The 13,266-nt window shown below is 38.1% G+C and overlaps 1 protein-coding gene across 1 annotated transcript in view; it reads right to left on the bottom strand.

The window, feature by feature from the left end:
* Mtr (5-methyltetrahydrofolate-homocysteine methyltransferase) overlaps nucleotides 1-13,266 on the bottom strand; it is a 110,659-nt gene that overhangs the window by 59,777 nt on the left and 37,616 nt on the right. Inside the window, exons 12-15 of the mRNA XM_004640845.3 lie at nucleotides 12,836-12,915; nucleotides 9,963-10,075; nucleotides 7,627-7,767; nucleotides 4,848-5,033 (exon numbers count right to left, since the gene is read on the bottom strand). Of these exons, the coding sequence (XP_004640902.2) occupies nucleotides 4,848-5,033; nucleotides 7,627-7,767; nucleotides 9,963-10,075; nucleotides 12,836-12,915 (520 nt within the window). The remainder of the gene's footprint in view (nucleotides 1-4,847; nucleotides 5,034-7,626; nucleotides 7,768-9,962; nucleotides 10,076-12,835; nucleotides 12,916-13,266) is intronic.

Raw genomic sequence — 13,266 nt, 5'->3', positions numbered from 1 at the left:
CCCTCTCAAATTACTCTCCCTTTCTCTGAATGCACTTATCCAATCATTTTTGCCACTTCATCAAACAGTTCAGGAAGTCCTCTTTCATGAGTATCTTTAGCTTTCATAGCTGCCTTGATGACCTGAATTAATTCAAATCGTTTACTTTTCATGGTCATTTTGACTTTGGAGAAGGGCCAGAAGTCCCATAACTCTAGACAGAGTGAATTAGGTAGATGACACATTATGTTTTTATACCTTTTTGCCTGTCATTAAATAGCTAGCAACAGCACTCAGTTCATTTTTTATCATATGCTGTTAAGACATTCACAACAGAAGATTTCCACAACTGCTTGAGAAAGTGGCAGAAACAATGGTATATTTTGAGGGATATTATAGCAATGTATCTTTTACTGCAATGAACTTTTAAAATTTAAACATTCAACATATATTTTGATCATACTTTGTATATTATTTGCATATATATATGTATACTTTAATGTATTCCCCATCTTCCTGAGAATACTGCTATGCTATAGTTTGAATGTATGTTCAAAAACTAATGTAGTAAGCAAGATGCAGTGTCACACACCTGAAATCCCAGCATTCAGGAATCTGAGACAAGAAGGTCAAGATTTCTGACCAGCCTGGACTATTACACGAGACCCTGTTCCAAAATTTAAAAAAACAGAACAAAAACAACCACCACCAAAAAATAAAAACAAAACCTCAAACCTCCAGATTTGTTAGTTGAACAGGACTAAGAGGTAAGATCTTTAAGAAAAGATTGTGTCACAATGGCTCTGCCCTCATGAGCAGAATAATGCCATTACTAAAAGTTTATTCCTTTAAAAATGGGTTTCCAATTTTAAAAAAAGATAAATTCACTCTAATTTCTCTTTCCTCTCCATATATTTACTTGCTTTTCAACATGTTATGACACAGTACGCAAGACCTTGCCAGATGCTAGCACCAACAGTACTTGCTAGACCTCCTGAACATAAGTCAAATAGTTTTTGTCTATAAATTATCCAGTCTGTGGCAATGTGTTAAAGAAGCAGAAAGAGTCGAAGATAAATATAAATCACATAGGGCAGGAACTAGGTTTTCCCCTCTGCTGTCTCCTCAGAGCCTAGAATGTGACCTGACACATATCTGATTCATTATAAAGCAACAGGTTGATTTACATTTTAAAAAGCATTGAAATAACAAAAAAGAACTTCCAGAAAAAGAAGAAACAATAACAAATTAAAGGGTTTGCAGGATAATGTAAATATGAAAATCATACAGAGAGCAGAACACCAGAATTAGGAAAAAAGAACACAAAATTATGTGACCTATAAAAAAATCCTAAATCTGAACAATCCACATGAAGAGAGCTAAAACAATTCAAAGTCACTTCCTACAGCTGCAGCTGATTCTGGACTGAAGGGGCTGAGTGCCTACATAATCCAGCAGGTCATTCTCATGAAGGCTCAGAACACCATGGACACAGAAGAGCCCAAGTATTCAGAGCACGAAAAATGAATAACCTTCATAGAAACTGTGCAAAGAATTAGGACAGCACTGGGCTTCTTACACAGGAGTCAACAGACCTTCCCAACACAGGACTACATGAAGTTTGTACTCCCATAACCACTTAATTGTCAAAGGAGGAAGATAGAGCCACTTCCAGACATTGAGGGGCTCAAGAATATTTAACGTCATGCATTCTTTCACAAGAAGCTACCTGGGGAGCCATTCCATTAAATGAGGGTTTAACCAAAAATGGGGCAATTATGAGATCTAAAAATCTAAGGACAGGTGAGAGGAACATTTCACAGTGATAAATTGTGCAGTTGGTCTCCTGAGAGGCCTTTCCAAATCAAGTTAGAAGTTCTGGAGAATTCTTTTTTTTTTTTTGGCAGAACCGGGGATTGAACTCAGATCCTTGCATTTGCCAGTCAAGCGCTCATTCTACTGAGCCATCTCCCCGGCCCCTGGAGAATTCTTCAAGAAATACAGATGACAGTCTGTAGGGATCCATTGGTCTCACTGCAATCGGTTCTACCCAGGGAGAAACAGTGGCAGGAATGAGAAAAGACAGACAAGAAGACAAAAGCTGGGCTAGGTGGTCGTTGTCTGCCTGACAGGTAAGACTAATGCAACACACAACAAAATGATCCTTTATTTATACTTTTGCAAAGTTAGTAACACATGACACAAGGTTGCCTAGCGACCAATAGCTGACCTTAATCAGACAGGATGATTATCCCGGGACTGAGTTAGCTTGTTTGTTTTAGACACTGAGGCCTAGTCCCATCTATACACATTCGATCAGTTTCCTAATTTCCACTACTTCCAACAACAGTCTACTTAGTATGTATGGACAGTGGTTAGTAGAGATTTACACACCAGCAAATAATTTAAAAGTTAAATATATAGGAAACAATGCAAACAAATAGAGACATTAATGTGGAAAACAAGGTATAGGAAAGGAAAAACAATGTACTATATGACTAAGTTTCTACATTAATATGCAAGCACTGAAAACAGTCATAGCTACAATGTACTATACTGGGAGATGGAGAGATAAAATAAAGATGTGCATACTGGGAGAATTCAACAGTGAAAAGCTTTACCTTTAACCCACTGTTGGCAGTTAATAAAAAATTTAAACTAGAATTTGAAGACAAAGAGGTACATGCCACAAAACTCACTTTACAAAGTTGAAAGCAGCTGCCTCTGGGGATGTGAAGGGCTGGGAGCGTTCACTTCTCATTAATAGCCTTACAGAACTACACCAGTAGTGCTGTTAAAATTTTCCATTAACTGGAACTTCTATTTTTCTCCATGGCTTCATGGTTTTCTCCTTCATTTTACTGGGTTTTTAACTAATTCCTCCTTCAAGAGACCTTATAAGACCACTTTTTAAAAAGAGCCAACACTTCCCTGGCACACTTTTCCTGAATCTTTTATAGAACAATCTTTTATAGCCTTTCCCTGATGCATGAAACCAGTACTTGAAGGCCTGAATCCCAACTTTACTGCTTGCTAGCAGCAATGTGTGACATGTAATATTTCAGTGCTTCAGTGCCTCACATCAAAAACAAAAATAATAACAAATACTCAAAGTTAGTATGCTGAGAAGAAAAACTGATATTGTATGCTGTGTACATTTGTTCGGTGTGAGTTAAGTAAGATTCAGCATGATGAAAATTATCTTTCATCTGCTACCTTCTGTATTATCTGAATTTTTCTCATAATAAAATGTAGCTTTTGTACAGAACCAGTAATATTTTTTAAACATCTTATTTCAAAAATTATAAAACAGAAAGGGAAGAAAAAGTACCTATCATTCTACTACTTGCTACCTGTCAATATGTCTCCATGAGACCAGCCCAAATCCCTTAGCTGACAATAACTTTTTATTTATATAGACAAATTTTTCTTTTTTCTTTTTTTTTATGAGCAGAATATATTTACTGAGAGAAAGAAAGCTTCTATCCTAGAGAGGGACAGAAGGGGGGCCCCAAGCGAGCGGTCCCCAGACAAATTTCTGCATACATACTTCCTTATTAAATAAAATCTGGGATTGTATCACTTGTCTGTTTTTCACTGTCCTATCACATTATTTTTAGTTACTGCAGTATAGTCTTTGGGGCACATATTAAGATTTACAGTTTTAGGGCCAGGAAGATAGCTCGACAGCATAAGCATCTGCCTGGTCCTGAGTTCGATTTCCAATACCAAAAAAAAGGAAAAAGAAAGATTTACAGTTTTCCCTAGTGATGGACCCTTAGAATGTCCTCAGATGTTTTTACTGGAGGTTTACCTCAATGGGAGAGTTCTGCCTAGAACTTTAGTTCAACCCCCAAGATCACAAAACCAAAATCAAAGCAAATCAATTTTTTACTACCACCATGCTAAAAGTAAAGTGAATGTGAACACATACCCTTACATATTCAACCTATTATAAGATTGCCAGGAAGAAATTAATCACAAGGAATGGATTTTTTCAATTGTTTTAAATAGTGAAAATCAAATATATATTAAAAATATGCTTTCTGAATTATAGATGCTCTGTGCATATTAGGTATTAATCTACTGCTAGTATTTATGTTGTAAACAGTACCATGTCTTCCATCATACAAAGTTCTATGTTTTATGTGAATAGCTATCAATTTTCTTTTTGGCCTCTTAAGTTAGTAACATCTACATCACAAGTTTAAGCTAGGATTTTCTACATATTATTTAGAATGTTTTATATTTAAGTCTTTAATCAATATGAACTTAATTTATGGTGGGAAGTGGGACTAGTACTGGAGTGAGGCCCTAGTGAGAACTTTAAGAGATGATTAAGTCATAGGATTCTTCATTTACCAAAGGACCCATGTTGTCATTAAGAGAGTAGAGTACTGTATGTTGGTTACCCCAAGAGTGGGTCTGCTATGATACCAAGTCCCCCTCTCTCTTCTCTCACACTTTGTGCCCTCCAGCCATGTGATGACGTAGCAAAGAATATAAGATATAACCAGATATAACCTCTTAAGTCTTTTCAGCCTACAGAACAGTGAGCCAAATAAATATCATTTCAAATATAGTATTGTGATAGTACAAAATGGTTTAAAACAGGAATCTAACTTTATTTGCTTCCAAATGCAAAATAACCAGTTGTCCTAACAGTATTTATTGAATAATTCAATCTTTCTCCACTGATGTAAAGACATTATCAGGCAACAAATCTTCATATACATAGATAATATGTACACTTATGTGTTTGCTTCTACACAGGCATGTGTATGTGTATATACGTATAACTGTTTCAGACTATTTTCTCCCCCTGATATTTCACCTGGGGGCCATTATGGTGCGAGGCCAACACTCACCTGTCCTTCTTCATCAAAAGCCATGACTACCACAGCAGCTCCAAACTTCTTAATCTTCCTGGCCTTCTCCAAGAAGTCCTCTTCACCCTCCTTCAGACTAATACTATTGACTATGCACTTCCCTTGGCAGCACTTCAACCCAGCTTCAATCACAGCAAAATTGGAAGAGTCAATGCACAAGGGCACCTAAGATACAGGAGGAAGAACATCACAGTGTCACAAGTCACCACAAATCCCCTTCCAAGGGCTCCCAAACAGAGGATGTTCCACTCACTTATGGTTCACAAGCACCCAGCAACAAGACATACCTTGGAATGAGGCCCTGTTGTGAACATGTTAGAGTTTTGGTAACAATTTGGTGTTTGGATCCTACTGGTAAGAATGTGTGAGGTAAAACATTTTTGTGATTTACCACTACTAGCTAAAACTTGGGTGTTACGGCCTGGGTCTAGATTTTCCCCCACAGCCTCATGTGGTCCTAGAAGGGATTTTTTTCAAAGGTGGCTAGACCTAGAATATGCAGTGCTGGAACTGATTCACGTGAAATTCTAGGATTAAGTGCCCAATGATTAAGAGTGTGGCCTAAGCAGCCTTGATAAGATGTAAAGGATAAAGGAGATGTGGTTATCCCTTGTTGCTTTGCTACTCTGAACTGTTGTTCCTCTACAATGTTTATCTACCATCCATCGTGCCCTGGAGCCAGCTGATTATAGACTGAAACCTCTACAAACTGTAAGCTAAATAAGTCTTTCCTACTTTTAACTTTTTGTTTTTTCTTTTTTTTTTTTTTTAATATATATTTAGTACAGGGACTACAGGGTCTCACTGCACAGACTGGACTTGTAGTAATCCTGTTTTCAGCTTCCCAAGCACTGGGATTACAGGGGTGCGCCACCATGGTCACTGGGGCACACTGCCTCAGCTCGCCCTGGGGGCAGGGCCAGCACGGCACAATGATCCCTGCACCTGTCTAAGTAGGTGCTTCAGTTCACTGAGCTATTTGGCCGGCTGCTTTCTTTAACTCTGGCTATCAAGTATTTTGTCTCAAAATTGAGAGAAAAGTAATGAAGACACTTGGTCTCCACTAAATTTTAGTAAGACTATAGGTCAAAACCAAAAAAGAGAAAAAAAGTAACAATTAAAGGACAAAGTAATAATAATCTCTTACATTACATGGCATCCTACATGGCTGACAAGGCTTAATCATGATACTTCAAGAATCAGGTAAAGCACGCATGACTAGCTGATTTCAGATATGAGGAAAGAAACCAGCGTTAACAGCTTATCAGCACAGCTCAGCGGGAGCCAGCCTTCTTCCCACTAAGAAATTGATGAACACCTCATTCCCATGATTCTGATTGACCGAACTGGTCACTGAACTAGCACTTCAAATTCTCAAAAGGTTCACTCCCAAAAAAGTGGTGATGCTTTTTAGATACACAAATAAAATATGGATAGTGTTTCCCACAACTTCTAACTTAAGAATTTGCTGAAGCCTAATAAAAATCAAAGCCCAAAATGAGACATACAACTCTAAAGTACCAGAAGTTGCCTTATGAAATTAATCTCAGGGACTGGGGATATATAGCTCAGTAGCATAAGTGTCTGCCTGGCAAGCACAAGGTCCCAAGTTCAATTCCTGGTACTGGGGAAGAAAAAAAACAACACAATAATCTCTGGCCGGTGATATAGCTCAGCAGCATAAGCGTGTGCCTGGCAAGTGGAAGGTTGAGTTTGATTCCTGGTACCAATAAACAAATAAATGAATGAATGAATAAGTGAGTGAATGAATGAATGAATGTAATCTCAAGGCCAGTGTGGTGGCACAGATCTAAAATTCAAGCTACTCAGAGACTAAGACAGGACGATCTCAAGTTGAAGCCAGCCTGGGCAACTTTTCAAGACTCTGTCTCAAAATAAAAAAATTTTAAAAATTCTTTTAAGTTGTGGTAGAGCACTTATGGCATACGCATGCCCCTGGATTCAATCCCCAGTACTGAAGGGGTGGGAGTTCCTCATCATAGATTTAATGGCTGAAAGATAAGGTGAGTTTTCTGAGCCCTTTTAAAAATTTTAAAAAGACTAACACAAAAATTAAACTTTCACCTTTTAAAAAACAAATATAAAAGCTGACATAATACTTTGATTTAACCTTGTTTTACACTTTTTTAAAATCTTATTTATTTGGTACAGGTCTCAATATGCAGCTCATACTGTCTCAGCCTCCCCAGAGCTGGGGTTACAGGCGTGCACCACCACGCCTGGTTTCGGTGTTCTGCTCAGCACAGGACTGGTACAGCATGCAGTATGAGGCACTGAATCTGGGTCTTTGTGCTTGTCAGGCAGGCACTTAGACCACCAATATATCTCCTTTGCCCCACACTTCTTCTTAACCTGGTAAGCTTAATAAGGTCTCTTTTTCCTGCAATAAAGAAGTACCAAGTTCCCCTGCCCCAGACAGAAATGCAACCAATGATATTGCAAGAACAGGTAAGCACACATTCTGAACTGTGAGAAGTAGGTTCTCACTCTGTCTAGATATCTAGGGAAATTCCAATCCCAGAAGCCTTGGAAACTGCAAAGCTGAAGGAATATCTCTCTCCAAAATCTGGCTTATGTCCAAAAGAGTATCATTAGTCAAAGAAGCTGAAAATCAGAAACGACTATGCTCTCAACGTGAGGGGGGTAAAAACAGTTTATCCGTGGACTGATAAATGAAGCAAATAGCAAATCTGAGTGACAGAGTAAACTCCCTTGCTGAACTTAAACTTTGTACAACCTTGGCAATGTCAGGCTCGGAAGCAATGAAGTTGCAAAATTTAGTCATTGCACTTGGACCATCTAGCATGCCATCATCCATGTTGACATCCAGCACCTGGGCTCCCATTTCCACCTGTGCTTTGGCAACACTCAGAGCTTCCTGTGGGAAGAATTCGAGAAGCATCATCATTAGGAGATAGTGACTCAAAGGAGGCTAACAAAAATAATCCCTCACACCTTCAGCTGTCCTAATACTCTAGACTCACCAGCCCTATTGCTTGACTTTGGGCCTGGCTTTCTCCTGACAGCATTGATGAGATTAACCTTCCTTATATCATTTTGCTTCTTGCAATCTCATCAAGGCTGTTTTCCTACCATAAAGAATCTAAACTCAGCTAGTAGTCAAGGAGCAAGGCTGCCTTATCACCCAACTGAACTCCCCACTCAGTCCCTCTACAGATCACATTCCCTTTTCCTCTACATTCGTTTAGACTGTGCTAAAGACCCACCTCCTTTAAGAAAAGTCCTTAGACTTAGTTCAGTGCAAAGACTCTTGGTTCAGTCCACAATACTACAGAAGACAGACAGATACAGATACACACACACACACACACACACACACACACACACACACATCTTACAGAGACAAGAGTCTTTAGAGAATCCATCCAGTCATGTAATTCTTCAGTGTTTGCCAAAGCATGTAAACATGAAAAGATAAAATTTTGAGATAAATTCCAGTGTTTTTATATCTCTGGAAGGGTTTTCAAATCCTTTAATATGCTAGTATATGTTGCAACTCTCCAAGAACAAAGAACTATAAACACAATCTCCCACTAATGTCCATTTAAGGAAACTTGTAGGATCAGTGTTCAAAGAACACTTTGGATGACTTACATCCTCTTGAGCCTTATCATACAGTCTATTTCATTATATTTTCCTCACTCTCTCATGTTTGCTAGTTATTCTTATAAATACATTTGAAGTATTTGGAAACAAGGAAAGGTCTTATGTATCTCCTACTTTGCACAATGTATATGTTCAATAATGCTTTATAATTGGTAAAGTGGTGTTTTTAAGATGTCACTGCAGACTTCACTGTCATAAAATAATCAAGTATAAAATCAGCAGTAGGTACTGATATGTCCAGATTTTTTCTTAGCCTAAGAAAATCAAATAAGAATATTTATCAGTTACTGTAACAGAATAAACATGCAATCCTCTGAAACAGGTCATAAGGAAAAACCATTCACAATGAGGCAAAGACACACAGAAAAAGAATCACAATTAAATTCAGCAAAATGTTTTTTTCCATATCAGCAATGATTAAATAATATAAAAATAAAAAGAGGAGCCACTCTCAGTCCCCATTCTTGAAGGGTTTATATCTAGCTGGAGTACATGACACAGCTCTATTAAAAACTACCTTGCACTACATTAGTAGCACAAAAAAGATTTTATTAAATAACATATATTATTACTTCTACCAGTTTGCTTCTTCCTAAAGTAGCTTAAGCTGTCAGTGTCACATTCTACCAGTTTGCTTCTTCCTAAAGTAGCTTATGCTGTCAGTGTCAAATTCATTAAATCAGAGTGATGAAAAGGATACCATAGAATGGGCAGCAGAATCAAATATAAGGAAAAGAACTGGCAATTGCAGAACACTGCATGACTATTCAGGGTCATCACCACTTCTGAAAGGAGCTAACGTGAGCCAGGCACAGTAGAGGAAGCAAGCCTGCAGGGTGTGCAGACGTTGAATCAGGATGGGAAAGCACCAGACCTTGATGGGGAAGGCAGATGATGCCTTCAGAATGTGGCTCTTACTCTACTTTGCAGAACTTCTGACTAGGGAGCAGCTTGGTGTAAGTTAAATTTGGTCATCCACTGAGTGATCATGACTTAAGTTATTCATAAAGTTTCCAAAGTAGTGGTCTATTTTCTTTCTTTCAGTCTACAGCTAATATGCTCAGTCTTTCATCAATCAACATTCTGCGCTGTCAGGAGGAATTAGGTAAAAATTTTCTTAGTATTTCCCTTTCCTACAAGGATTCCTAAGAGGTCAAAATGAAGAACATTGACTTGCCAATCAATAAAAATGGGTAGAAGCTAAAGCCTACCCATCTCACCGCACTTCATGCCCCACTGTGGTACTTTTTAATATATGCTGACAACAGTAGCTTCATCTACATTAGCCTAATCTTCCCACAAACCTCCTGCTCCAAACACCCATTACCATCTTCAAACACTTCCCAGCCCCTCAGACAGCACTACAAAGGGCAAACTGTTGTTCAATGACATGCTGTCTAGCCAGAGACATGGCAGATGCCTCTGGGGTCTCACAAGGATGCTTACTTCATAGTTTCCTGCCATGATGAGTTTAGCAAACTTCCTGGATCCTGCCACATTACAGCGCTCTCCAATGTTAACAAAGTTGGTATATGGCCCAATCCTGAAGGGCTCTAGACCTTAAAAGGAAAAGCATTTTTAAAAATTCCTGAAAATGCATATCTATGACACAAGACTCACAGACAAAAATGCTTTCAGTAAGAAAGAAGTTGCTGTACCAAAGCCTATCCAAGGAGATGGACAGGGGATCTAATGTGGAAAGAGGACTACAGTCTGTTTTAGGGAGATGTAAATGCAACAAAGGTTATATGCTGTGGCTACATTTCCAGCCAGAACTCTCAAAAGAAGAAATAATTCAGGGTTGTATACTACAGCTATCCCTAATTGGCTGAACTATACCATCTCTGAGAAAGAAGGAAAAGTTATCATCATATCCCTATGTAACCAAGTGTAAGGGCCAAAAGCCATCAAGAGAGTTGAAAAATCAAGATTGTTCTATATCTCAGATACCAGCTTGAAGTTGATGGAGCAAGCTATCTTAATTCTAGCAATAGTATATGTACAACTTTGTTCATCTCCCAAAACAGGGGCAAATACCATGTAATACATGTGGATAAATTAACTGCAAGTACAAAACAACATAGAGTGTAGATACAGAAAAGGGTTTGAACTACTTTAGTTCTGCTTGTTATTTTTAAACTATTAAGAGAAGGCAGATTGGGCATGGTGGTGCATGCCTATAATCCCAGCACTTGGAAGGCTGAAAACAGAAGGATCACTATGAGTCCAATTTGTGTAGTGAGACCCTATAGACCCTGTACTAAATACATTAGGAAAAAAAAAAGAGAGAGAGAGAGAAAGAGAAGATAATCTCACTGGATTGTTTCATAGGTAGGGTCTGAAGACAGACAGCTGAGTTCAAATTGCTTGCCTGATCAGACAACCCAAGGCAACTTCCCACATGCATGGTCTCTAAGCTTATAAAACAAACATAGGAAAGTGTCTACCTTACATTATTATTGTACAAGTAAAATACAATAATGGAAAATGCTCATAGGCACAAAGTTAACACTGAGCAATCATAACTGTCAAAATGAAAGAATATGGCTTCTGAGTCCTTTGCCAAAGCACTGGTTGAAAAAGCAGCAGATGAGGAACTAAATGAAAATAAGCTATATTAACAGTGCATAAAACCATTCCAAAACATCGGTTCACCCGTTCAAAAGACAATCATTTTCCACAATTTCAGCTGGTGATGATCCCAAGCTAGCTTCAGCATATCCCTGACCCTTAGACTGAGTGGGGGTTCAAACGACAGGCAAACAGAGATACCAACACTTAAATTCTGAAGAGTTCTTATACGACCTCCCTAACAGCATCTCACAGTTCAATTCTACTATGAACATCAAATATTTGATCGCACAGCATTTCTCTCAAGTCTGCAATTTATGAAAAAATTAAAACAAGTTAAAAGGAAGCATTTGATATCACTGTTAATATCTACTTGAAGGTGACTTAAAGAAATTTAGAGAGTATAAAACTGAAATTCAAGAAAAAAGATTCCCACATATGAATTCTAGAAAGAATAAATCATATGCAAATGGTTATCTTGTTCAGATTCCAACAAAGGTCATGTATTTTTGTTACAAGTGCGTGGCTGAAGCAATACAAAATTGCAAGTTCCAAGGATAAGGTCAACTTTTCTGTCACACGTTTCTCTGACAAAGCTACCGTATCACAAATCATAAACTCCACTGTTCCAATCTCATGTTTTGCCTGCCATAGCACAAAAAGAAAACAGTATTAACACAAAGAGGTATGTTTATTGACTCAATGGGGGCTAGTTCTATGAATATATTCTGGCTGAGAAAAGTTGGTATTACTTTTGCTATCACTTTTATTTTACTTTATTTTCCTTAGGATAACATATAAAACAAAAATATTTCACTTTACAGAGATGTTAACTATAAACTACAAGAAAATATGATTTCCTACATGTTATGTGCAGCTCCTCTATAAAAATATTTTTGACTTAGTCTTTTTTTTTTTTAACATTTATTTAGTGTGTGTGTGTGTGTGTGTGTGTGTGTGTGTGTCCAGCTCAGCCCACCAGGGGGCGGGGCTGGCTGGCATGTGGTGCTGGGGGATCGACTGCGGTCCCTGTGCTTTAGCCAAGCTTGTTCCAAGTAGGTGCTTTAGACCACTGAGCCATCTCTCCAGCCCCTTGACTTAGTCTTGCCATCTACTATTTCATAAACATCAGACAAAACATGAAAATTCATTTTTCTAACAGAAGGCAAGAGGACTGATTTTACTAGTGCCTTCTTTGAATTTGAATATCAAAACATATGCTGAAAACAAGAGGCTGTCTATCTTAACAGGAATGCTGAGAACCAAACAAAAATAAATACACACTTCTTTGTGAAGTATCAAATCTACAATAAAAGATTACAATAATAATGTTTTGGATGCACACAAAATTTTCCAGGAAGACTCTATTGCTCTTACTCAACAAGCTTTGGCAGTTTGGAATTTTTGATAACCATTATCAAAACAATAAACTTATCAGGCTGTGGTCAAAGGTATGTTTTTCAAAACAGTGCACAATAGACACAGGACCACCAAGCTCACTTGGTAATCTGGACAAATCACCTGGGGCCTTCATTTATTTAACCCAGAAACTGATGTCTTCCTAGCCCCACACCTAGAAAAAGAAAGGGTTCTTCACTAGAACTCATTTAAGTGCCAAGAAAACATATTCTCCTCTTTGACCTAATCAGTTGTTTGGCACAAATTATCACTACCATCTAGAATAAACATACCAAATACCTTCTACAGATGATTTCTGAAAGCACAATCACCAAGTCTTCATGACTTACCAGACAGTAACATATGTCCTTCAAAAACACTGGCAGGTGGAACCCTAGGCTTACAATTTTTCACAGCTTCAGCAATTTCCCTGAGTTAAGAGAAAATAGTATTAACACAGAATAAAATAAATGTAATTAAACTAATTTTACAGCTATGAAAATAAATCCATATTAATATAACTCTGCATATAATTATATGCCTAGTCCCAAATCTACAACAGCAATTATGCCTTTTATTTTTCCTAGCGTGCAGGAAATTAACCTATAAGCCCTGAATTTTATGTGCCTGCCCAGTTGGCTTTCTGCTGGCTGTTTCTGCCCTTGAAACTGCAGCTGTGGGGGGCCTGGCCTTAGCTCAGTTGTTTAAGTGGCTGCTTCCACAAAGCTGTCAGCCTCAGGTTGCTGTAGTTCAATCCCCACAACACTCCAGTCAGCCAAAC

This window comes from Octodon degus, unplaced genomic scaffold (assembly GCF_000260255.1).
Source record: "Octodon degus isolate 3935 unplaced genomic scaffold, OctDeg1.0 scaffold00127, whole genome shotgun sequence".
NCBI lineage: Eukaryota > Metazoa > Chordata > Mammalia > Rodentia > Octodontidae > Octodon > Octodon degus.
Note: the sequence above shows the minus strand (reverse complement) of the source record. Positions and strands in the feature narration are given on the sequence as shown.